At 44.0% G+C, this 23,281-nt stretch overlaps 1 protein-coding gene across 1 annotated transcript in view; it reads right to left on the reverse strand.

Moving 5' to 3' along the window:
• Window positions 1–3,257: 3,257 nt before the first annotated feature.
• The window catches only part of ltbp1 (latent transforming growth factor beta binding protein 1), a 246,222-nt gene continuing 226,198 nt past the window's right edge, over window positions 3,258–23,281 (reverse strand). The window contains exons 25-29 of the mRNA XM_071205713.1: window positions 14,339–14,479; window positions 13,088–13,270; window positions 10,013–10,165; window positions 8,709–8,858; window positions 3,258–4,635 (exon numbers count right to left, since the gene is read on the reverse strand). Coding sequence (XP_071061814.1) covers window positions 4,454–4,635; window positions 8,709–8,858; window positions 10,013–10,165; window positions 13,088–13,270; window positions 14,339–14,479 — 809 coding nt within the window. The 3' untranslated portion in view covers window positions 3,258–4,453. The remainder of the gene's footprint in view (window positions 4,636–8,708; window positions 8,859–10,012; window positions 10,166–13,087; window positions 13,271–14,338; window positions 14,480–23,281) is intronic.

Raw genomic sequence — 23,281 nt, forward strand, 5'->3', positions numbered from 1 at the left:
TTCTCATCAGGGCTCTATAAATACAGAACTACGGCAGATATGTAATATTTAATGCAGCCGAACCGTGTATTACAATGCCGTTATGTGATGACTTTCAAAGAGAAAAGCAAGCACACTCGGAATAAAGTGTTTTCGGTCTGTTTCCGGTATTTGTTAATGACGACGTGCTGTGAGATGTGAGACTGGAATTGCACAGGGGGGAATAACGTATCTTTGCCACAATTTTAGATGCGGATTTTGTTAAACTAATACGTTTGCGCTGTGGACCAACACTATACATTGACGGGGAAGGGGGTAGCAATAAAGATAACAACATTAAACTGTTATACAACATAACAGAAATAATATCGATAGCAGCGTCCCTAGCAACCACCTTGGTAACAATGAAAACGTTGTATAGACACAATTTCCTGAAGTAATCTTCGTAATAACTAGCAAACTAAAGATCATGTACATCCATTGCACACATAATCTGAAATAACAACTCATATTTCTCGCATCAAATGACATCAAAACGCATTTTAATGGCCAAACTAACTTTAAAATAGCCATTTTCCACCGAGAATAAAACGAAGTTCGGCCATGTTTTTTTTTTCTGCAGGGAGAAATGTGAAGATCACGTGACATAGACGCCAGCCATTGGAATGAATGTTGAAAAAAACGTAGGGATCTTACAATTTCAGAGGTGTTTTTGTAGAAATACTACGTTGTGGGACCAATCGTAGTTTATTACACGTTTTTTTATGAGACTGGGTTGGGCATGGCATTCAATGCTATTTCTTTGTGCGAACTCAAAAGCCAGTTCACGGCATTTCATGACACATATGCCATGAAACATTGCTGCTAGTGTCTTAATATGGTCAGCCAGCTCTTTCTCCTGTCTCATTGAAGACTCGTGGCGACTGCTGTTCTTTCATAGCCTGGCTTTGTTACTTCTCCTATTTTTTTCTTATCCATATATCTTTTTATGGTCATCCTGCAGATCTTCATCTCCTTTCCAACCTGACGTATGGTCTTCCCCTGTTGCACCTCTTTCACTGCTCTTTCCAACTCCTCAAGAGGAGTTGAAACCCTGTCTGTCTTCCTTTTGTATTTGCGTGGCATGATGGATTTTGGTCTAAAATTAAGAATGTCACATAGTTTTAGTGATCAAATGTAAGAATACAATGTACAATAACAATAAAATACAATAAATGTAATGTATAGTAAATAATCATAAGTTGGCCAGTGGCAGAACTTACCCTAGGCCCTTTGGCACAAATCACCCCAAGCCCACCATTTTGAAAAAAATGCATCTCCCAGCTGTTTTGAGCTAGCATCATGCTAACTGTATAGACTCATGGTGTAGCTTACTAAAGCACTAAAACATGTGTGAACTGTTTTTAAAGTTGTCTAAATTGTTCAAACACAGCAATAAAAAAACCTTGATCATAGAAATTTTACTTTGGAGGGCAAACAATTGTTTTTTGAACTTAAATGTGCTTACCTCTCAAGCCATGTGTCTCCCTTCTTTGCAGGATGATTGAAATGGATGCCTCTTCAAAAATATGTGGTCACATGACCAACTTCTTCTATGGTTTTCTAGATAACAGGGGTGGCAATACTTGGCACAAATTACCCCACTCTCCTACAGTGAACTCCAGCTTCGTCAGTGTTACATGTGTACGTTAAATGTATACTTCAGTTTGAATCAGTTTAAATGAAGATAAAGAAATTAGACAACTGGCTGTTTGTAAATTAGAAGATATAAAGACATGCACAATATGTAACATTTGTAAAGACAACCTTTACCACATACAGTTCAAATGTGAGCATAGTGAGGAGAAGCACTTCCCATGTTTGAAACAAGAAAAACTGACAGGCCAGCCAGTGCAAATATCACAATTGGTGGTTTATTACCAAGGGGTTTAATGTACACTGTAATATTAATTCATAGAAAAAGCTATTTATTCATGTTGAAATACAAATACAGTTGTTTTCTCCACTCTTTTGTTTAAATGTACACAAGTTTCTTCTCTCCCATCGCTGTCCCATAGTAGCTTTACAACCTGGCAAGACTTTGCAGTAAAACGACAAGTACGAAAAATAAAAATGCATTTCAGTCAGTTCAACATACGAAGGAATGGAGAAGAAAAAGAAAAAGCAGGAAAGCCTTTTAGTTCTTAGTAAGAATCTTACAAAACAAAGACTAAGTCCCACTAAAGGCTTATTTCAAAGGCTTTACAGGAGAAACCTTCTTTAGAACATTCCAAATGTAGCATGATTTGGTGGTGCTGTAGTGTAGAAACAAGCTTTTCTTTAAGGCAGACACAGGGATGGCAGTGGAGGAAGAGAGGGAGCCACTTTGGCCTCTTCACATAATTAAATATCCACAATCACTTTGACTGGGTACAAAATAACTACTGGATCCCCCAGCACGAGTCCAATGGGTTTGTCAATACGTTAAATGAGTAAAAAGGCCTTTACACATGAAAGACCACTTAAAGTAGAGAAACAAACTTAGAAAAATACCAGACAAAACATAAATTTCATACAATTCTGTTTCTATCCCGACATCGGCACCACATAGTAGATTAAGCTGAATCTTCATCTCAAGTACATAACTGTTTGTTTCATGTAGTGTGAATCTTATACAGTGCAGAGTATATGGGCGTTAATTCATATGTGTGTGTGTGTGTGTGTGTGTGTGTGTGTGTGTGTGTGTGTGTGTGTGTGTTTGTTGTATTTCTATACTTTTAAGGACCAAATGTCTCCTCAAGGATAAAAGCAGTGATAAAGCTCTGGAAGACAAACACGTAGATCCACCCCTCTGTGATAGTCAATCGACATGTCAAATAAAAGTTAAAAGTTGTTGGCTACAATTAAGCATTTGCCATCTGCTTAACTTTAACAAGTACAAACATCATTTTAAATCCATACACCAAAATAAACATACATTAAAATTAGGGATTCAGGAAATCAATCAAATGTTATGTTAAGTAAGAAAGAAAAGGCTGATTATTATATATTCTGATATTTCATTATATGTGAAGGGACGTGAGAGGTTAGTTACTCAGAGACGACTATCAATACGCTCCAGAAACATTTCTAAGGATTCTTTAAAGGAGCTAAATTCAAAATTCAGAGCACATGGACCCTGCCAGTGACACACACACACACACACACACACACACACACACACACACACACACACACACACACACCACACACACACACACACACACACACACACACACACACACACACACACACACACACACACACACACACACACACACACACACACACACACACACACACACACACACACACACACACTAACTATGCAAGCAACACAAACACAGAAGCTCAGATTACGACAACAGCAGAGGAAGAAGGACGTAGTTAACTCTTTGTTACCTGGGTTACATGTGCGCAAACAGAAATGTACTGTTTGTAAAATAAAGTAAATTTGAAAAGGGACTCTTGTCATTTAAGGGCAAAAAGATTGGTGCTCACGTTATCCCTTACATACCTTTACAATCGATGCTCTGAATGTGGAATTTAGAACCTTTAAAGCTCTAGCAGAAGGCCTCTAGTGATAAGAATGTGAATCAATTTCTTCATATTTACTACCTGCAACACTACATTTTAGTTTTCCATTTTACATGTCGGAATATCATACATAATGCCCTTAAAACTTCCTATGGAATGAAATAAGCTGTCAATGACATGTACATGACATCCTTCTTAATATTTCTCATGGATATATGACTAGATGTCGTATGGTGCTGCTTCCAGTTCTCAGGGTAAGCCAGCTGTATACAGACGTGACATCTCCCATCCACCTCTTGGAAAGAACTCATTATATCCTACAATCTTAAATTCCTTTAAACAAAGACAGTGAGGCAAGCTTCAGTGTTAACAGTGTAGTCTGTGAACATCTATCGGAAATCATGCTTTTATGAAGCATTAGTAACAGGAATATATATAATATTTAGGAAGGGTTATTTAAAATATTAAAACTCCACATTGTAAAACTAGAAAAAGTACTGAAAAGAAAATCAATGGTGTAGTAAAGGGACATTAGTAAAAATACATGACACTGGTAAACAGCTGCCGTGGATTTGTTTCCAAATGATGGAGTACGTTTTGTGTTAGGATTGGGTTGATTCTAAAGTAACTTAAAAGTTTAATGTTTTTGAGATAAATTGATTTTGGGCAAAGATTTAACATATATGTTTTACAGTTTAAAGGGAAACACCCTGATTTTTGTATACGTTGAATCAAAAGTTTTCCTCGTGGTCACTCTAGATGAGCAGCTGTGAGGTGTTTCCTGCCTGATTTAACCAGAGCAGGGAGTTTCCCTTCGAGGTTGGTGTTAAAGATTTAGCAGGGGCTGAATGTCAGAGGGTGTCCTCACAAGTATAGTAATACAAGCTTGTGCGTGTGTTTTAGTGTCTCTTGGCGCCCCCTAGTGTCGGTTCCTGCTCGCTGTGTGTGTTCGGTGTGTTGCTGCCTCCACACAGTAGTTGGGTTTGTCAGAGGAAGTGAAGCCCGGCAGACACACACACTGATAGGAACCCACTGTGTTAATGCACTTTGCATTTTTACACAGTGACATCCGACTGTTTAGCTCCGAGCACTCGTTCACATCTGTGGACAGAGGAGGACAGACATGAGATTAAAGTGCACCTGTCATGCTATTTTTAGGCATATACTGTATTATTGGTCTCTGATATATAAATATATATAAAAACATGTCTATGATGTGTTCTGCTCAAAATACAAACAGATCCCTTTAAACATCCCTCATATCCCTCTATTCTAGCCCTGTTGGAGAAACGCGGATTTTGGGTCCTTAGCTTGAAAAAAAAAAAAGGAGGCGGAGCTAATGCCTGATCAGAATTCTACCGGAGATAAAGTTAAATTCTGCTGTGATAAAACACCATCCTGTTCTAAACCACATCAAGGATTATTTCTGAAACAGTATGGAGCTCAAATTCTTTTTCTCTTGCGGGTTTATCACAAGGTGAGTTCCTTTTTTTATTTCCTGCTTTTTAAAAACACATGTGCTCTCTAGTACTGCGTTAGCTCTGAGTGTTAGCGAGGCCTGCTAATGTAAACAAAGAACATATTACGTCCAAAACACGTCAGGCATTGTTTCTGATGGCAACCTTCTGTGGGTCCACCATCCGAAATTACGTAATATCGGCACCAAATCTGTATCCGCGTTTTTAAAAGATTTGGGTACGGAGGAAAAGAGAAAGGGTTTTATTTTCTGACACTTTGTGAGTTCCCTTACACACCAGGGACACATATTTATGTATAAGAGACATCAAAAAGTGCATTTTGCATGATAGGTCCCCTTTAAAACATGAAAGATATTCTTTAGTTAATAGTCTAGCTGCCAGCTCATAGAATCCTATTGTGAACCCAGAAATGTTGAGTACATCAACGTGTAATGATAGAAATGTATAGTACGGGTCCCCAGCACATAGAAACTGCCGGATGCTCACTTGCATTTGTTGGGAAATTCTCAACAGTAGAGGTAATAATTTTCATCTTTTACATTACATTACATTACATTGCATTTAGCTGACGCTTTTATCCAAAGCGACTTACAATAAGTGCGTTCGACCAACAAAATACAAACTTGAAGAAAACAGAATCATATAATGGTAATTGATACGTTTTAATGAAGTTGAATACAGTATATTCATATGTGTCAGTGATTTCATGTCAATTCGGCGAACATTTAACATAAATGATCGTGGTGAAGATGATGATTACATTAGGATAACAAATCGAGAGCCGAGCTTCATTTCCTCCCTTTCGTTTTTTTCGACTAAACAACATTATTTTGTTAAATAACAACATGGTGATGTTTTGTAAATGATTACATGTCTCTTATTTAGCACAGAGTATGATATCCGTGACATATGGATCTTAACAAAGTTCCGCTGTACATCCAGCGTACTTACCCCCTAAACGCACCAGGAGCGTCTGCGGCTGCGCCGCGCTGCGCTGCGGCTGCGCCACGCTGCGACCTCCTCCTGCGACCTAACACACCAGGCGCGTTTCAAAACGTTGCGGAAGCGGAGCGTCGTGTGTGCAGCCTCGCAGTTGTTGATTTTGGAATATTTCCTGGACATTTGTACTTCTACAAGTAAGTAGGCTACGTAGTTAAATGGTTTATGTTTGTGTCTGTTTAAATCGTGTTTATTGTTGTTATTTCCTATTTTGTTGTGTTGTAGACTACAGACACAGTTAGTAATAATTGTAATATTCCAGTTATAAACAACATGAATCAAAGATGTGTTGCTGTATTTTAGTGGTAAAAAAATATGCATTCATCATCATAATTATTGTATATATAATTTACAGTGCTTCATGACCGAAAGAACGAGATCGCGGATACAAGCGGCCGAGATGGGTTTCCTCCGCCGGGTGGCTGGTGTCTCCCTTAGAGATAAGGTGAGAAGTTCGGTCATCAGGGAGGGACTCGGAGTTGAGCCGCTCCTCCTTCGCGTCGAAAGGAGCCAGTTGAGGTGGTTCGGGCACCTAGTTAGGATGCCACCTGGGCGCCTCCCTAGGGAGGTGTTCCAGGCACGTCCAGCTGGGAAGAGACCAAGGGGTAGACCTAGGACCAGGTGGAGGGATTATATCTCTTCGCTGGCCTGGGAGCGCCTTGGGATCCCCCAGTCAGAGCTGGTTGATGTCGCCAGGGAAAAGAAAGTTTGGGGCTCTCTGCTGGAACTGCTACCCCCGCGACCCGACCACGGATAAGCGGGAGAAGATGGATGGATGGATTTACAGTGCCTGTAAACCGGAGGAGAACGCTGGCATGTATTCTCCTACTTGAAAGACGGTGGTGGGGGGGAGGAGAAGGAGCCGGTTTTGGGTGCACCCTCTCAACCAGCAAAGCAGACAACAAGGTGATTTTCATCACTTCCTGCCTGCGCTGCGTCAAAAATAGGATTCATCCTATTTTTTAGAAATTCCTTGTGGCGAGGAGCTTCTGGGACGCTTCGAGCCGCGATCTTTGCGAACGCCGCGGTGCGGCCGTAACGCAGCGCAGACGCTCTTGGTGCGTTTAGGGGGTTAGGGTTGCCAACCGTCCCGTATTAGCCGGGACGTCCCGTATTTGAGCCAAAATGGGCGTGTCCCGTACAGGACATTGTTTGTCCCGGACTCCGGTGTAAAGGGAAAAATAAAAAATATTTTTCTGTTATAAGTCCGGACCTGAACCCATGGCTTGTGTCAAGTTGTGTGAGTAACTAAAGTGAACTTATTGTGAGCTAATTATCAATTGAAAATTAACTCATAATCAACTCAAATTCAAACTCCTCAGGTGTATTGCGCTCCCTTCCAACTTGTGTCTACATTTCTCTATAAGTACAAATGTAAAAAAAAACACTTTTTGCCACTTAGTCTACAAATGACTTCTGACAGCAACTACAGTGAACTACTACAAAGTTCAAACATTTATTTCATTCACCAAACTAAAGTAACCAAACAGTCCCTGAGCTGACTGAGCCTAAACCCCTAAAGCGTTGCTGAAAGGTAGAGTGTAGAGTAGACTATACGCATTACACTGTTACACACCTACTATACAGTAAAGGCTACACTCTAGTGACAGTACAGTCAGAGTGTACTGTACTGTCTCTCCACCATGTCATTTATACAACTCTACATGTGTACGTTATACAGTACATACTACATACATAGTGATGTACATACTGTTAGAAATTAAAATCAATGTTGATATGGCGTAATTTTGAATTAAATACACTATTTAATTTAAATCAGCTTTATTCTGAAAAAAACGGAAGTTCACACTATTAACTTAATACTTTTATTCTGAAAATTATTCACTTCCGGTTAGCATTAGCATGTGGCGAAATGCTACGTTTTCAAACCGTGAGTCGAAGGTGAAATGACATGTGATGTTGTACACTGAGCACACTGGGATTAGCACTCATTTATTGACGCTGAATAACGTTCATCAGGGAATGTTTAAATAACCACAGGCACCAGAATATACGTAAGTGCTAGTTTTTTTTTGCGAGTCCAAGTACCGGTTCCCGACGTTCCGGTTTTAACCGGACTTGAACCGAAACAAAGTCCAGTACCGGTTCGGCGTACCGTGTACGCAGCACTACTCACAACTGCACGCCACGGGACCCTGACCAAACGTCGCTCCTGGACGATTATGGAGTGAGAGTGTGTTGCACATGAGCTCCAGTGTGGAACCCCACTGCACCCCCTGGTGGATCAATGATCCGTTGCAGCTGGCTTCATTATAATTACATTTATTTATCACGGGGGCAGTCTCAAGTCAAGCTGGAGGTTTTCCCTTGAGCGAGGGCAGATCACGTACCAATCACGTTTCAAACTGTCCGAAATTAGGTGCTACATCTGTACATTGCATTTAGCCGACGCTTTTATCCAAAGCGACTTACAATAAGTGTGTTCGACCAACAAGATACAAACTTGAAGAAAACAGAATCATATAATGGTAATTGATACTATTCAATGCACATTATGCTAATTGTGCACATTGCCCTACATATTCAAGTTAGCATCCGGCAGTTTGTAAGTGCTGGGGACCTTACTATAGCCTAACATAAACGTTGGTGTACTCAACATTCCCAGGTTCCCAGTGCTGGCAAATAGGCTATCAATTTAGTTTCATTGTGTTTTGGTTGTGTGTATCAGCACCGTACCGACACAGGCCATGCGAGACAGGTCCAGGGTGTATCCGTCGAAGCAGTCGCAGGTGTAGCCCTCCTGAACCCGCACACAGCGCCCGTTCTCACAGCCGTTCAGGATCCCACACTCCTCTGCCCGCAGACCCTCAAAGGCCTTAAACGGAACTGTAGCACAAAGAGACAAATTAACTCCAGATACATCACATGTTTAAGTTGTATTCGTACATCCGTGGGTACACTACAATGAATGGGGACCTGCGGACTGTTCAAATATCATCCCTTAAAAGAAGCTCATCCTAACATTTCATTCTTTTTATGAACATAGGATGGCAGCAAAGCGCTGTTAAATATCGATCTATCTATCTCTGTGTTTTCAGGCTTCAGATGTTTGGAGAAAACCAACAAAACCAACATTTCAATACAAAAGTAACAGTGGTGTTTTTTTTAAGATAATCTTCGTGAGCCTTTACAAACTAAATCAAATAAACTTTGTGGCTACTTCGAAAATAATAATAATAACTGTCAATAATGGATAACTACGACCAGCCAGAAGCTGACAGGCAGGAGCTCCTTAGACTGCTCCAGCTCCGCTGTCACAAGGACAGATACAGGAAACATTCCTGCCCACTGCAATAACTCTGTACAACAAATCACCTCTGGCTGGAAGAGAACTCTCTGCTCCATAGCTTCTCTTTGGTTCACTGGACTTATCATTTTACAAAATGTTATGTTGAATTAATATGCCATTCCTTGCACACAAAATGTAAATAATATCTTACTTTTATATTGTGTTAGCTGTAAATTGGCCGTTCATAGTGTTTATTTGTCAGATAGTTTACAGATTTGTATCTTTACGGTCAACTTGTATATATATATATATATTTGTTTCTTCTTTGAGATGTTTATATTTATTTTCTACTCTTTTTTATTTGTAATTATGTGCAATGCCTTGTTTTTATGCAGCTGTGACGAACACATTATACGCAAGTATATCTTATCTTATCGTTTAAATATGTTGTGTATCTTGGGCACATAACTAGCAATACCTTTGTGAAGGCCTGATTAAAGTCTAGTATATAGAGCATAGTGTTCGTCGAACGCTTTATAATTACAGTTTTTAAACGTCATTTTATACCGTGTTTCCGCTGCACTATTTCTTAATGCTTTTAATGTCTTTTATTTTTGTAAAGAACTTTCAATTGCCTTGTGTTGAAAGGTGCTATATAAATAAACTTGCCTTGCCTAATGTAAGAAGAATCAGTGTATGTTTTTCCGTGCAACATAGTAACTGTAAAGGATGCACACACAAACATACTCACGTTCCTCGTTCTCGTAAAAAGGCAGGGCCCCCTCCTGCTCAGGGGATGGGGAGTAGTCAGTGTCCACTTCATATTCATGGGCCGGGCCGGCAACAAGCGCATCGCGCCCGTACGCCCGCCGCCAGCCGAGGTTACACATGGACGCATAATCCTCTAAGAGACAAAAGACAAACATATTTCAACACTTGTGGTCTGTAACTCGTTGGATAATTTGTTTTAAACTAAATGAACTACCCAGTATGAACACTTGTATAGCCCTTATTAAAAACATTCATTCCTCAAGTTGTAAAATGTGCTAAAAACGTTATTCTGAGAGTTATTTCCCTCTGCATTATGAACGCGCATCTAACCCACGGGACCGCGCTGCCCGGCACGTTCATGTTACGTGTTCATCACTACATGCGTTTCTCTTTACCCATGGATGCACAATAACAACGGACCATATCGCCTTACTGCCCACGGAGTTGAAATAATGGATATATTCAGTGGTGGCTGGTGGAAAATATTTGTGGTGGGGCTGTTGATATAGTGAGTAAAACATTTGGGAGAAATGACCCCTTCAATTAGGACTTCTGGTGATGTAATGGCGTGTTTCCAGTGCAGCGCGGAGCTCGCTTTAATGCTGCGTTCAGACCGGACGCGATGCGAATATTCGCTTCGCTCTAAACGCTCCTATCGCATCGCTCTAGTCGCTCGAGTTTCACCGCAGCTGTCAGCTGTGTTTACTCGCATCATTCAAACAAGACGCGCTGGCTCGGGAGCTACAGCTACAACAACACGAACATATTTTACCGTGATTAAATTGTAATACACGTTTCTAAATGATGCCGACGTAACAACATACTGATACCGGTTAGTAAAAACCATGAATTAATGCTTTGACAGGTCTGCAGACAGACGGCAGAGAAACACCTTTTAGAATGCTTGTTCCCTGAATGGAGCTTGGGTCGACCAGGCTAAGCTAACGTTGTATATGATCACTCCACACTCATAACAACGGCCTACAGACATAAATAAACCAGCGACTGTATTCGCCATGACACAGACAGTGCCGAGCCGTGCGGGGCGTTTCCACTTGGCCTAGTACCGGCTAGCGGGTCCTAATTCATAGTTTTTCTGGCCCCATAAAATTGTGGTTCTAGGGCCAGGAACAACCAGGCTGAGTCGGGCTGAGTATGCTAAACTAGAGAGAGAATAGCTGTCAAGGGGGCTACAACTACAACAAGATGAACATATTTGACCGTGATTTAATTGTAATACACGTTTCTAAATGATGCCGACGTAACAACACACTGATACCGGTTAGTAAAAACCATGAATTAATGCTTTGACAGGTCTGCAGACAGACGGCAGGCGAAAAACCTTTTAGAATGCGTGTTTTCTAAATGGAGCTTGGCTATATATGCTCCGACCGTCCACACTCACAACAACGGATGACGCTGAAGTTGGCTTCCGATTCAGAGCATCCGATTCGGCAGTTAAGGGGAAAGTTAAGGGACATTTAATTTACAGCGCTGAGCGAACAATCCTCCGTGTTTGAACCTCTTAAATCGCTGCATAGCCGATTTATCTGGACTGGATTATCCCACGGAGACTAAAGATTCTTTATAACCCAGTTTCAGATTTGTGAAACCTTTATTCTATTTGTGAAAATACAAACAAGGGAGATTTCAGTGCTTTTTTCACGTGTAGACCACATTAGACCAGGTCCTGATCTGAAACCACTAGACCTACACTTATAAATTGTATATATATATTTATATGAATATATATATATATATGTGTGTGTGTGTGTCCGCATCTGTAGCCTGTTATTGTCTCATTATACCGCACTGTGAATGAATCAAAGTAAATATAGAAGTGGTCATGAACACATCTGTCCATCAGACAGAGGCTGCTGAGCCTCCTGTCATCATTAATGGACGTCTCTTTAAAATGACCGCTCAAAGGAGAGGTGTTCTCATTTCTCTAACCGCCTGCTGCTTCCCCTCCTCTCTCCTCGACTCCTCCGCTCGCTTCTCCTGTAGGCGGGAGTAACGGCCCCTACACACGGCGGCGTGCGTTGCCGCTTCAACGCTTCTGCCCATTCACTTTGAATGGGGTGACGTCACGATTCGCCGAACTGCATTGTGGGAGCAAAGCGTAGCTTCTCTCGAGGTGCTCGCTGCAAAAGTAGAGCAATGTTCTACTTTTGCCGCCTCGACGGAGGCGTCAGCCAATCAAATCCCTCGTATGTAAATCTGACAGTACAAGCAGTAGCCAATCAAACCGGGTGTATGTTGGGAGAGCCAGACCGCAGTTATTATATATGGGAATATATCAACAAAAGGAGGAGAAAATGATCGTGGCGGTAGGGAACATACAGGGATACAAACCGGAGGAGCCAGGCATGGGGGGAGGTGGCAGAGACAGTGGGGGAAACTGGTAGGTTTTCGCCTGTTTGGGGAGTTTATATCCAGTGTACTTCGTTTGAATGGACAGCTAGCAAGCATAGACAGTATATTTAGCCAGCATGGATGTAGCATGAATGCTTTGCTTTGTATGTCCGGGGCGGGACATTCATGTGGTTGGTTGTTGGTCGGGCTGCTCGCGTTGACTCCCCAAGCTCAAGACACGCCCACCGCCAAGCGGCAACGCACGCCGCCGTGTGTAGGGGCCGTAAGACGAGAGGATAGGAGACGAGGAGGGGAAATTAGATAAATGGGAAAGGTCCATGGACAAACACTAAAGGGAACAGCAGAAAAAGACAGACAGGAAGTAAATACTAAAGGGAACAGCAGAAGAAGAGAGACAGGAAGTAAATACTACAGGGAACAGCAGAAGAAGAGAGACAGGAAGTAAATACTACAGGGAACAGCAGAAGAAGAGAGACAGGAAGTAAATACTACAGGGAACAGCAGAAGAAGAGAGACAGGAAGTAAATACTACAGGGAACAGCAGAAGAAGAGAGACAGGAAGTAAATACTACAGGGAACAGCAGAAGAAGAGAGACAGGAAGTAAATACTACAGGGAACAAGTAGCAAGTAGCTGTGAAATAAGACAATAGGTGTATAGGACCCCTCCGGTGTGTGTACCTGTGTCTCTGGGGGGGCACAGGGCACAGTCCATGCCCCAGGCCTCCCCGTGCAGACAGCAGCACTCTGTGTATGTGGTATCGATGTGTGGAGCCAGCGGGCGTGTGCACGTCATGGACTCTGTCACCGCCTGCCAGCACACTCCACCATGGTAGTCTACCAGCTGGGCCGCCTCCTGTTCCTCTGCAGAGACATGATATGGTTTTAAAAAGTCATAAATCATACACTCGAGCATGTGCACGTCGTTCTACTTCAGCCAATCGGCTCGCTTCTCCCTCCCTGTGAGTGGGACCCAGGTAACTCTCAATATAAACACGCCTGTTTGCTATCCGGGTTCCAAAATGGTGGAACGAGCACCACTTTGATATCAGGACAACAGGAAGCCTACACATCTCCCACAGTCTGTTATGAGTTTGTTTCTTCATGGTTGAATGCAATTATTGTGAATCGCTTTGGATAAAAGCGATTCACTCAAACAAACATATTACAAATAGGGATGCACGATATTGGTTTTCTGAAACCGATACCAATAACTTCCTGCTTCTCAAGACCGATACCGATAATAATATAATATATATATATATTAAATGTACCTGTAGTTTTTGCACACCTGGTGGTAAAAAAGAGACTAGAAGTGAGCAAAGGACATGAGCATTACTACTATGAACAAAACAAAGCCAAGAACAGTTCTGACTCTTCAAAGTGACCAGATTTATTTTCCCAAATAAACTTCTTGCCTTTTTCAAAAGCCTCATCGATAGGTAAAAGCCCCGGTGCCTTTGCAGCTGGCTTTGGATTCGCCGCTAGTTTAGCAGCGCAGGCGTCTTCGTTGTTAACACACCATCGTAGCCATGGCGATGTTTCAGGTGACTGATCAGGTTGGAAGTATTATAGCTCGTTTCCTTTTCCCTCCTTGTGGAACTTCTGCATTTGTTAATACAAATAGCAAGCGAACTATCTCACTCTGAAACTTTGAAATAGTCCCATACTACCGACGACATGTTTGTTTACTGTCCTGGCTTCACGGCCGCACGCCGTTTACGTCACAGCCAGGCATGAGTTAGGGAGCGCTGGATGACGTCATAATTCCTAATATCGGACCGATAATTATCAAGCCGATAATTATCAAGCCGATAATTATCGTGCACCACTAATTACAAACATTTAAAAAAATGTTTTACAAATTCGAGAATATTTTAGAGGGACATTTAGAATCATTTTGTGTTATAATGTAATAGGATACTTTCTTACCAGCCTCCTCAGGGGGGAAGACGCAGCGGTTGGAGTTGGGGTCCAGCACCATGGGGTGTGTACAGAAACACATGTATGAGCCGTCTGTGTTCATACACTCTCCACCAGCACACACCGACTCATCCTGACACTCATCGATGTCTGCCGGATAGAACAGCAAACACACACAGTTATGGAAACACACACACACACACAGTGAGCCTGTGACCTAAGATTTTCATCGTCATAACTGTAGCTATGTTCGTATGACAAATAAAAACCTTGAAACAAACATCACATTGCATTTAGCTGACGCTTTTATCCAAAGCGACTTACAATAAGTGCGTTCGACCAACAAAATACAAGCTTGAAGAAAACAGAATCATAAAGTACATCAGGCCAAAACATTTCAAGTGCTACTCAACTGGCTTTAGATAAGCCAGTCCTTTGTTAGTATATAAGTGCTTTGTTAGTAGTTCTATCCTCGAGGTGGAGTCGAAAGAGATGAGTTTCAGTCTGGAAGGTGTGTGAGCTTTCTGCTGTCCTGATGTCAATGGGAGCTCATTCCACCATCTTGGAGCCAGGATAGCAAACCCACGTGTTTCTGCTGATGGGAACTTGGGTCCCCCTCGCAGCGAGGGTGCAGCGAGTCGTTTGGCTGATGCAGAGCGGAGTGCACGTGCTGGGGTGTACGGTTTAACCATGTCCTGGATGTAGGAAGGGCCAGACCCATTCGCAGCATGGTACGCAAGCACCAGTGTCTTGAAGTGGATTCTAGCAGTTACCGGAAGCCAGTGGAGGGAGCGGAGGAGCGGGTGGTGTGGAACATTCAGGAAGGTTGAAGACCAGACGAGCCGCTGCATTCTGGCTGAGCTGCAGAGGTCGGATGGCACATCACACACACATACAACTTGCCAACCAATTCAATTCCCACTCCTTCAAAAAATGCTAGCTCACAAAATCAGCTTCACATCGCTGAAAACAGCAAACACTGTGCAATATAACACAATGAATCATGTTCTCCATTTACTGAGTACAGACATAGCAGGGTTCACCTGCCGGCTGATCTATGACTGGATCCTCATGGAAGAGTTATTACAGAAACACTATGAGTTCAAATGCCCAGCCAAACTCCAAGTGCTTCAACTCAAGACGATCTCAATATCACTCATCACTCATAAAGCACAGTGCAGGCATTTAGTAGTTTCTGTACATGAACAGTTGAACCTTCTAAATGCTATGTGAATGTTTTCAGGTTGAGGGTTACAAAGGAGATAGATCTTTGTAACATTGCTGCCATATGTGTATACACTGAATGCTAGGCATTATGTTTTCACAGATGTTCTCTCCATCATAGCTGTTTGCGTAGAGCTTTTATGCGTACTGATACTTTTCAAAGTTCCTACCTGCACATTTAAATGTTTTTATATATTTAACCCTGCTCACATATCTGTATGTACATTAACCGGATCAGAGTTTAACTAATGTCATTTTTGTATTTCTATTATACTTCTATTATTCTTATTATGCACATGTAGTCCATGTGCGCTATCTGTGTTTCTTTCTTATTCTGTTGCTGCTATGACACCTGAATTTCCCTAAGGGGATCAATATCTCATGTTATCTTCCCTTGGGCCAGGACTAACATGTAGCTTGAACCTTTTTCTTTTATAGCTTTGTAGCAAACAACTTAATATGTACTTTGTGACAAAGTTAACGGATAGCACATTGTGTAGAAGACACTGGGCACATGTGCTTGGATCTGATACACAGCTCCTGAATGAGCTTGTATACAGTCTGAAGCCGCAGAGTGCAGAGTGCTGAGGACGGAGGACACCACGTGTACCTGGATCCTCGGTGTGACTCCGGTGGTGCTGTGTGTGGTTACTGTAATAAATGGCCTTAAAAGCTCAGGTTATGTAAAATGTGAGGTTATTTATTTTGTAACTGTTAGCTGGACTAGGAGGAGGGGCTTAACATATATACAAGCCACTACATCTTGGATGACTCAGAGGGTGGCTGTAAACCAGACAGGTGAATAAACAACACGTTTTGCTGACTGTATTTATAATATTGTTTTTGGTGTGGACGTCCAAGTCATGTTGTATACACTACCAGTCAACAGTTTGGACACACCTTCTCATTCCAAGTTTTTTAATTATTTAAATGTTTTCTATATTGTAGATTTACTGAAGACATCACAACTATAAGAGAACACATATGGAATGATCTAGTTAACAAAAAAGTGTTAAAAAAAAAATCCTAGATTCTTCAAAGTAGCCGCTACTGCAGAATGCTGTGGTAGCCATGCACAGATTCACCAGCAAAGCCCCCCCCACACTTCCTCCTCCATGCTTCACGGGGGAACCACACATGCCGTCCGCTCACCTTCTCTGCGTCTCACAAAGACACGGCGGTTGGAACCAAAAATCTCAAATGTGGACTCATCAGACCAAGTACAGATTACACTGATCTAATGTCCATGCTTTGTGTTTCTTGGCCCAAACAATTCTCTTCTTCTTGTAGTCCATCCTCAGTAGTGGACCTTTGCAGCGACTGGACCATGAAGGCCTGATTCACGCAGTCCCCTCTGAACAGTGGACGCTGACATGTGTCTGCTACTTGAGCTCTGTGATCCTTGATGTGGGCTCGAGGCTGAGGTGCTTTCTGAGGCTGGTACTCTTCTGTAACCATCCTCTGAGCAGAGGTAACTCTTGCTCTTCCTTTCCCGGGGGGTCCTCATGAGAGCCAGTCTCATAGCGTTCCATGGTTTTTGCGACTGCACTTGAGGATACATTCAAAGTTCTTGACATGTTCCGGATCGACTGGCCTTCATTTCTTAAAGTGACGATGGACGGTCGCTTCTCTTCACTGAGTTGAGTGGTTCTTGCCATAATATGGATTACAACAGTATCAAATAGGGCTTTCCACTGTCCTACCTCTGCACAACACAGCTGATGGCCTCAAACACATTCAGAAGGCAAGTCATTCCTCTCATGGACTCTTGACAAGGCACACGTGTTCATAGAAAACCATTCCAGGTGACGACCTCATGAAGCTGACTGAGAGAAGCCAAGCGTGTGCAAAGCTGTCATCAAGGCAAAACAGCGCTACTCTGAAGAATCTCAAATATTCATATTCTGATTTTTTTTTCTTAGATATTTGACCCACAGTTTTTGACACTTCAAAAGTAGATGTGCGTTCCTCCTGGTTCAGGTGAGTGGAACATAGATACGGTGCTATACAGTGGGGCAAAAAAGTATTTAGTCAGCCACCAATTGTGCAAGTTCTCCCACTTAAAAAGATGAGGCCTGTAATTTTCATCCTAGGTACACTTCAACTATGAGAGACAGGATGGGGGGAAAGAATCCAGGAAATCACATTGTAGGATTTTTTAATGAATGAATTGGTAAATTACTCGGTAAAATAAGTATTTGGTCTCCTACAAACAAACAAGATGTCTGGCTCTCACAGACCTGTAACTTCTTCTCTAAGAGCCTCCTCTGTCCTCCACTCGTTAACTGTATTAATGGCACCTGTTTGAACTCGTTATCAGTATAAAAGACACAACCTCAAACAGTCACACCCCAAACTCCACTATGGCCAAGACCAAAGAGCTGTCAAAGGACACCAGAAACACAATGGTAGACCTGCACCAGGCTGGGAAGACTGCATCTGCAATAGGTAAGCAGCTTGGTGTGAAGAAATCAACTGTGGGATCCATTATTAGAAAATGGAAGACATACAAGACCACTGATAATCTCCCTCGATCTGGGGCTCCACGCAAGATCTCACCCCGTGGGGTCAAAGTGATCACAAGACCGGTGAGCAAAGATCCCAGAACCACACGGGGGGACCGAGTCCATGACCTGCAGAGAGCTGGGACCAAAGTAACAAAGGCTACCATCAGTAACACACTACGCCGCCAGGGACTCAAACCCTGCAGTGCCAGACGTGTCCCCCTGCTTAAGCCAGTACATGTCCAGGGGCCTCATTTATAACGCCGTGCGTAGGATTCACGTGGGAAGGTTGCTTACGTAGTAGAAATCCAAAAAATAGGTACAGAAATGTTCCGACATTTTCCGATTCACCAAACATTGCGTACCGGCGAGGAAAGTGCGTACAGCACTTCCTACGCCGGTTTCCCTTTATAAATCACAATCGACTCGAAATGCGGTGCAGCTTTTGCGGGCTTCACGTAACGCCCATATTTGCCTATAAATAGTCAAAGAAACGCCCATTCATTCATTCATTCTGACTGACTGCATGACGAAGATCGCAGGAAATGACGACAGAACAGCTAAAAAAGACATCTCACACCGTGTCAGATTCTGGTTCTTTTGGGGAGGTGGAGATAAATCATATTGTTTGGTGGATACAGTTTGAACAGAGTAGCAGCATGGAGGTCGGATCGTCACCAACATAAATAAATAAGTGGTCCGAAAAAGTTAGTATTAAAATCGACCTCGCCCTTCTCTTCCCCGGAAAGTAAGGTAGGTCTGATTTTTTTAAGCTAGCAACACACCTGTTGCTAGCTCGCTCCCTCACTATCGACACCACGGTAGCGAGGACGTTTTTTATTTTCTCTTCCCCACGGAGGAAGAAAGGATTAAAGGAGCATACTGTCACACCAGTCAGTATTCTCCGGGAATAAAAGACCCACCGTCCTTTTCTCCGGATTAAGGACAGGGTGGTAACACCTTTTTCTCCCAACTTACCTGTTGAGAGCGGGCCCTCTCCATGCCATGAGGCGAGCAAGATGGACGCCTCTCTCCCTCACACCAGAGGAGTCAGGGACTCGGTGGCTCGACTCTGCGGCTGCGGGTTGAAGATCTCGGGCACAGACACACACCAGGTCTGCTCGTCCTGCCTCGGGCTGGAACACGCCTATCGACAACCCCGGCTCGTGCGGACATTGTGTCCGCTTCACCGTGAAGAGCCTCCACCGACGGCGAGCACGCCAAGCTAGCCTGTCGGAGCAGGACCCCCCCATGTCCACTGACCCGCCGGCCGGCAGTCAAGACACGGGGGCGCCCGCCGCAGAGAGTGAACCCCTCTCCGTGTCGGTCTGGGGCTCATTATCTGCGATGGCTGCAGAACCGGAATCCCGCACCCTGGCAGGCCGGGACCCGGTGACGGCAAGACACGCGGGAATGGGACCCCACGCTTTACCGAGCTGGGGCTCCCGGTTAGACCTCACCATGGTCTCACCCGCGGAGGATGTCCTCGAGCTGGACTACGATGAGGACGAAGAGGACGCCTTGGCGTTCCTCCTGTCCGAGTCGGATGAACATGAAGAGGACACCTTCATGTCATCGGCTCAGGCTGCAAAGCGAGGGCTGCTCTCCCGGGCGATAGCACACCAGCTTCGCCCTGTCTGAGCATGGACCTGCAGGCCGCGTGTAAACGCGCTGCGGCCAGACTCGACATCCCGTGGCCTGAAATGGCCAAGGAGACCTCCAGGTCCCGCTACGAAGGGAAACATTTCCCCCAAGCAGCGAGGACGAAGAGGCAACTCCTTCCGGTCTTCCCGGAGATGTTGGATGAGGTGTCGGTCTCGTGGAGAGACCGGCCCTTCAGCAACAAGGTCCCAATCCAGGGTGCCTCCTCCCTAGACTGTGACGGAATGGAGAAGCTCGGCCTGCTCCACATACCGCCCATGGAACCGCTGGTAGCGGCCCACCTCCTACCGAGGATGGGCCCGTCACCAAGCAGGAACCCCACGCTGCCAAAGTCAGACCGATTTCAGTCGACAATGACTGAACGGTCCTACAGAGCCGCAGCGTTGTCCGCCAGGGCCCTGAATGTGTCCTCGCTGCTAACCGCTTACCAAGCGGAGCTCTGCGAGGACCTGTCGGGTAACCCGGGGGCAGCCACTCTGGACAAGATGGCAGCGGTCACGGACATTTGTCTCCGTGTCCAACGCTGCGCCATCCAGGCCACGGGCAAGGCAATGGGGATCATGGTGGTGCAGGAAAGAGCTAGATGGCTCAACCTCACCAACCTCCCAGACCGGGAAAAGGAGGATGTGCTGGATATGCCCATCGTTCCCGAGGGAATTTCCGGCTCCGCTCTCGCCTCCATGCAAAGGAGGTGTGAGTCTAAAAAGAAGGAGGACGAGGCACTCCACCTCTGCCTCCCTCGAAGGGTGCAGCCGCTGCCTTCGCAGCAGCAGTCCTTCGCCCAAGCTGCCTCGAACCCTGCTCGGTTTAAAGCACCGAAGACGCAGAGGTCGCAGCCCGCCCCTTGTCCCCAGCCCAGGCTGGAGACAAGGGGGAGCTGGCCTAGAAAATCTCCGGTTCCGGCTGCAGCTCAGGCTCAGCCAACCCAGAATTTCGGCCAGAAGTCGAGGAAGAAGAAGCGAGCGGCGTGACAGCCCCTCCTTCTCGCCACTGTGACAGAGCTGGAAGTCCACGGTTCCCCAGCTCTAAATGTGTTCCCGCCGCCTCGAGAGATGCCTCAACACCATCCTCAAGTCCGCACAAACACATGTCACACATTTGTTGATTTTTCTGTCATAAAACATCTGCTGCTGACGCATCCAGGCTTCAGGCCGATGGCGCAGCTCAAAAAAATGAAAAGAAAAACAATAAAACCAATAAACATCCCGTCAACTGTCCCCCTTCTGAGAGCAGCTACGGCATCTCTCAAAAGGCGGATTACAGGCGGGTCTGTGAAGGCACCACCGCCACGCGCATGCGCAGTGCCGGCTGGGGCTTTAAGGGCACTACCGTCACGCGCATGCGCAGTGCCGGCTAGGGAGTTTCAGCGCTGGGTGGCCGCCCTAAAACTAAACCCATGGTGCGCGGAGAGTGATGGTTACTGTGAAATGCGTAATGGCACTGCGCCATTGGCTGCACCCGACTTTTCTAGTACGGGGTGTGCCTATGGGTGCTGTCCTTTCCGGACTTATAAGTCCGAACCTGAACCCATGGCTTGTGTCAAGTTGTGTGAGTAACTAAAGTGAACTTATTGTGAGCTAATTATCAATTGAAAATTAACTCATAATCAACTCAAATTCAAACTCCTCAGGTGTATTGCGCTCCCTTCCAACTTGTGTCTACATTTCTCTATAAAGTACAAATGTAAAAAAAAACACTTTTTGCCACTTAGTCTACAAATGACTTCTGACAGCAACTACAGTGAACTACTACAAAGTTCAAACATTTATTTCATTCACCAAACTAAAGTAACCAAACAGTCCCTGAGCTGACTGAGCCTAAACCCCTAAAGCGTTGCTGAAAGGTAGAGTGTAGAGTAGACTATACGCATTACACTGTTACACACCTACTATACAGTAAAGGCTACACTCTAGTGACAGTACAGTCAGAGTGTACTGTACTGTCTCTCCACCATGTCATTTATACAACTCTACATGTGTACGTTATACAGTACATACTACATACATAGTGATGTACATACTGTTAGAAATTAAAATCAATGTTGATATGGCGTAATTTTGAATTAAATACACTATTTAATTTAAATCAGTTTTATTCTGAAAAAAACGGAGGTTCACACTATTAACTTAATACTTTTATTCTGAAAATTCTTCACTTCCGGTTAGCATTAGCATGTGGCGAAATGCTACGTTTTCAAACCGTGAGTCGAAGGTGAAATGACATGTGATGTTGAACCGAAACTTTTTACAAGTCCAGTAAGTGATGAACCTCGGGGCAGAACTACTGTCCAGAGGAACACCACTTTATGCAGACTGGACTCTACATCCAAGGATTGTGAGCCAGCTGTGGGTGCGTTACGGCAGAGCCGCGGTGGATCTGTTCGCATTGAAAGACAACGCTCAGTGTCAGCTGTTCTTTTCGATGCGCGATCTAAATGCACCGTTAGGCGTAGGGTTGGGTACCGAGAACATTCCAACATTTCGATTCCAACGGCATCATTTAGAAATGTGAATTTCGGTTCCGCTTCCTCGATGCCTGAGGAAATGTTCAGTAGTGAATGTGAGAGTATTTCAGTAGTATGTGTGCAAGGCCAGATGTTTTCAGTAGTGTGTGTGTGTGTGTGTGTGTGTGTGTGTGTGTGTGTGTGTGTGTGTGTGTGTGTGTGTGTGTGTGTGTGTGTGTGTGTGTGTGTGTGTGTGTGTGTGTGTGTGTGTGTGTGTGTGTGTGTGTGTGTGTGTGTGTGTGTGTGAGGTGTTCAGTAGTGAATGTGAGAGTATTTCAGTAGTATGTGTGCAAGGCCAGATGTTTTCAGTAGTGTGTGTGTGAGGTGTTCAGTAGTGAATGTGAGAGTATTTCAGTAGTGTGTGTGCAAGGCCAGATGTTTTCAGTAGTGTGTGTGTGAGGTGAGTTTGCATTTTGGCCTACATGGCCCTTCATATTAGGCACACAGACACACACACATAGACACAGATACACACAGACACACACACACACACACACACACACACACACACACACACACACACACACACACACACACACACACATACACATACACATACACATACACATACACACACGTACACACACACACACACACACACAGTAGTAGTCAGATCGCTACTCCTGCTGATTTTAAAGCTAGGTCTGGGTTGGGTTTCATCCACTTGAATGTGCGCAGTCTGTTAGGTAAACTAGATTTTGTCCGTATCTGGGCTCGACTGACGCTGATGTCATTGTCTTATCTGAAACATGGCTAAATAAGTCTATTTTGGCCTCTGACATTGCCTTAAATGGTTTTAATGTGTATCGTACCGACCGGCCTAATGAAGGTGGTGGCGTTGCAATTTATGTTAAGAATAAGTTCAGTGTAACCACATTAATTTCCAAATCTATCAGTAAGCAATTTGAATTGTTAGCCTTAAATATAGAAGTGGCAAAGGGTCAAAGGTCATGGTGGTGGGCTGCTACAGACCCCCCTCAGCTGTCAAAGACTCCTTGTCTTCACTAGCAAATCTTTTATCGCAGCTAGACTACAAGGACATAGTGCTGCTTGGAGATT

This window comes from Pseudochaenichthys georgianus, chromosome 15 (assembly GCF_902827115.2).
Source record: "Pseudochaenichthys georgianus chromosome 15, fPseGeo1.2, whole genome shotgun sequence".
Lineage (NCBI taxonomy): Eukaryota > Metazoa > Chordata > Actinopteri > Perciformes > Channichthyidae > Pseudochaenichthys > Pseudochaenichthys georgianus.